The sequence below is a fragment of the Octopus bimaculoides genome, chromosome 26 (genome assembly GCF_001194135.2).
Source record: "Octopus bimaculoides isolate UCB-OBI-ISO-001 chromosome 26, ASM119413v2, whole genome shotgun sequence".
NCBI lineage: Eukaryota > Metazoa > Mollusca > Cephalopoda > Octopoda > Octopodidae > Octopus > Octopus bimaculoides.
The window spans coordinates 26380776-26383709 of NC_069006.1; the positions used below are offsets into that span (position 1 = coordinate 26380776).

At 37.2% G+C, this 2934-nt stretch overlaps 1 protein-coding gene across 1 annotated transcript in view; it reads left to right on the top strand.

The window, feature by feature from the left end:
- Window positions 1–340: 340 nt before the first annotated feature.
- LOC106882117 (uncharacterized) overlaps window positions 341–2934 on the top strand; it is a 58851-nt gene continuing 56257 nt past the window's right edge. Inside the window, exon 1 of the mRNA XM_052977031.1 lies at window positions 341–1303. Within this exon, the coding sequence (XP_052832991.1) occupies window positions 1288–1303 (16 nt within the window). The 5' untranslated portion in view covers window positions 341–1287. The remainder of the gene's footprint in view (window positions 1304–2934) is intronic.

Genomic DNA, 2934 nt, shown 5'->3' on the forward strand with positions numbered 1-2934 from the left:
CTCCCACGGTTAACCAATCAGTCACCGTTCACTCTCTTTCATTCTCCTTCCTACTTCTCTTCTCTCACCACACCTCATACCCTTGTCTATCTACTATTACCCTGCCTCTCGAATATTGCCTTCCCTCCCTCTTTTACTCTGTTTCTATCACTTTTACACCCTCCCACTACTTCCTATCGTTTACTCCCTCCCCTCTCTCTATTTCTCTTTGTTTCGCTCTATTAATTCACAACTTTTACCTCCCCCTCTCTCATTTTCTTTATCACTTTACAGCCTCATCCTCCTTCTTACTTTTCTCTCACTTTCTCCACACTCCCCCTACCATTCAACCTATGTATCTCTCTCCTTCCAATAGCCTCTCTTTCTTTCTTTATACATCTCGCCCTTTTACTCTGTTTTTCTTTACCTCTTTTCCCTTTACCACTCGCCCTCTTACTCCCTGTTTCTCTGTATCTCTCTACCTCCTACCCTTTCACTCAGTCTTTCTCTCTACCTCTCCTCACTCCCTCTCTCCTCTACTAGTTCCAGCTTGTAGCTTCTTCTCATCGCGACCTGGGATTATCGCCTGTGGATTATTCCTTGGTCCCACGACCAATTCAACAGGAAACGGCCCGACACTGCGACAAACAAAACAAATCAGTGAGAAACAACAAAAAAGATATTTAAATCAAGAAAACAAATGAAAATATAAAAACCGCGAAAAGATGTGTCTTGGATGTACCTGGCTGTCCGGCTTGAGTGCCACTTAAGTGTCTCTTGAGTGTCACTCGAGTGTACCTTGAGTGTCCCCTGCCTTATGTGGTCTACTCTCACACAATACACACACATACATGTGTATATCTCTTTGTATATATACACATGTATGTATATATATATATCTACAAACGTATGTCTATGTATACCTAGGTAATGTACCCCTGTGTACAGATGTACACTGGTAAATATATCTCTACATACATGTGTGTGGCCAATATATACATATACCTACTTGTCTATATATTTTCTCTATATATACCTGTATAAGTATGTATATATTCCGGTGTAGACCTCAATACAACATGTGAATACAAAAGAAGGATAAACTCTACATGTTGAACAATAAATCTATATCCGTGTGTGTATATAATATGCATCATACATGTGTGTATGTATGCATATATATGTATACATACATGTTGATCTCAGTGTTCCTGTCTCTAACAACGGCAATTCATTAACAGTTCATAAACTCAATTAAGGACTAAATTACTTCAGTGGATACAAAAACTTTAATTAGATGCAGACCAAATGGATAAGATAGAAGGTAAATAATATATCATATCATATCTATCTATCTATCTATCTACCTGTCTACCTGTCTGTATGTGTATCTATCTATCGCTCTATCTATCTAGCTCTCTGTCTGTATGTGTGTATCTATCTACCTGTCTGTATGTATGTATGCATCTATCTATCTATCTATCTATTTGTCTGTCTACATATACTTTTTCTTCAAAATGTTTCCTCCCCTCTCCTGTTGTTGTTTTGATTAATTATAATTTGCTGTTGTTGGGGTGGAGATGGCCATCAGGTGCGACTTGGTTACAAAATTACTGAGAAAGCGCTTCTGTGTTGACTTACTACTGCACGCGTGTGTGTCTATGTATATATATACATAAACTTAGTGCGTATGTATATATGCGTGTGTATAGAATTTATATATATATATGAAACTGGTTAGTGTCAATAAAAAGAAAGTAATCTGTTGTGTATGACGTGTATGTATAGTGTCTACATAAAACTCTTGTGTGTATTACATTCGTGTACTCTGTGTGTGTTTTATACTTGTTCGATTTTGTATCCGTAATGAAACTTTACCTCAGCAAAAAGGAAATGTTTAAAGTATGTGTAATGTCTATATAATGTGTGAGTAATATTTATATGTGTGTGTGTAGTAACGCTGGAAACTGTATGTGTGTGGTAGAGAGAGAGAGATAGTGGAAGACAAGAGTAGAGACTGTGTATGTGTGATTGAGAGAGGGGTAGAGAGATGGAGAGAGAGAGATGCCGATACAATGTGTGAGAGAGAGAGAGGGTTTGAGGGAGATTTTGGTGAGTGTTTAGCAGGTCGAGTGATATGGAGAGAAATCGAAAATCAGTCAATATATCCTAAACTGAACTTTTCTAACGCAAGGACGTATTAAGAAATTCACTTCTCAACCACTTGGTTCCAGGTTCGGTCCCACTGCTTGGCACCTTGGGCAAAAGTCTTCGACTACGACACTAAATCGACAGAAGCCTTGTGAGCATGGCTGTCTTAGCAATATTATATATCCTCGGGCAATTTGATGCACTGGCTGGTATAGTATTTATTGATAGCAAGCCACAACATTGTTCAGAATCGGGGGCCCTAGATCAGCGAGGCCCTTAGTGTGCCCACGCCTTAAGACAGCATTGCTGTGAGTGAATTTGGAAGAGGAAAATTGTATATATATATATATATGTATATATATATATATATGTTTTGAGGGGAAGAATCAGTACACAGTATCAGAATTCTCGACTCAAGTCAAATATAATAAACTTTTCCAAATCGTTGAAGTATCTGCTTAAATGGAGCGTGAGGATCCGGTTAGTTTGTCCTGGCATCGTATTAATTGTCATAATGACGTCAAACTAAAAGGTGATAGTTGGAAATCGTTTGATTGCAGGACGTTTCAGATCTGTGTGAAATTCTATAGGAAATGCATGCAATATGTAAGACCTTCTTCCTCAGTTGAAACATTTCAAAAATATGAAGAAATTGATGGACAAATTTGTGGCATTACATTCACTCCATGATTAACAATCGTTTCAACAACATGCGGATGACAAATTATATATAACTATATATATATGTGTGTATGTTTATGTATGTATGTATATATATATATATATATATATATATATATATAT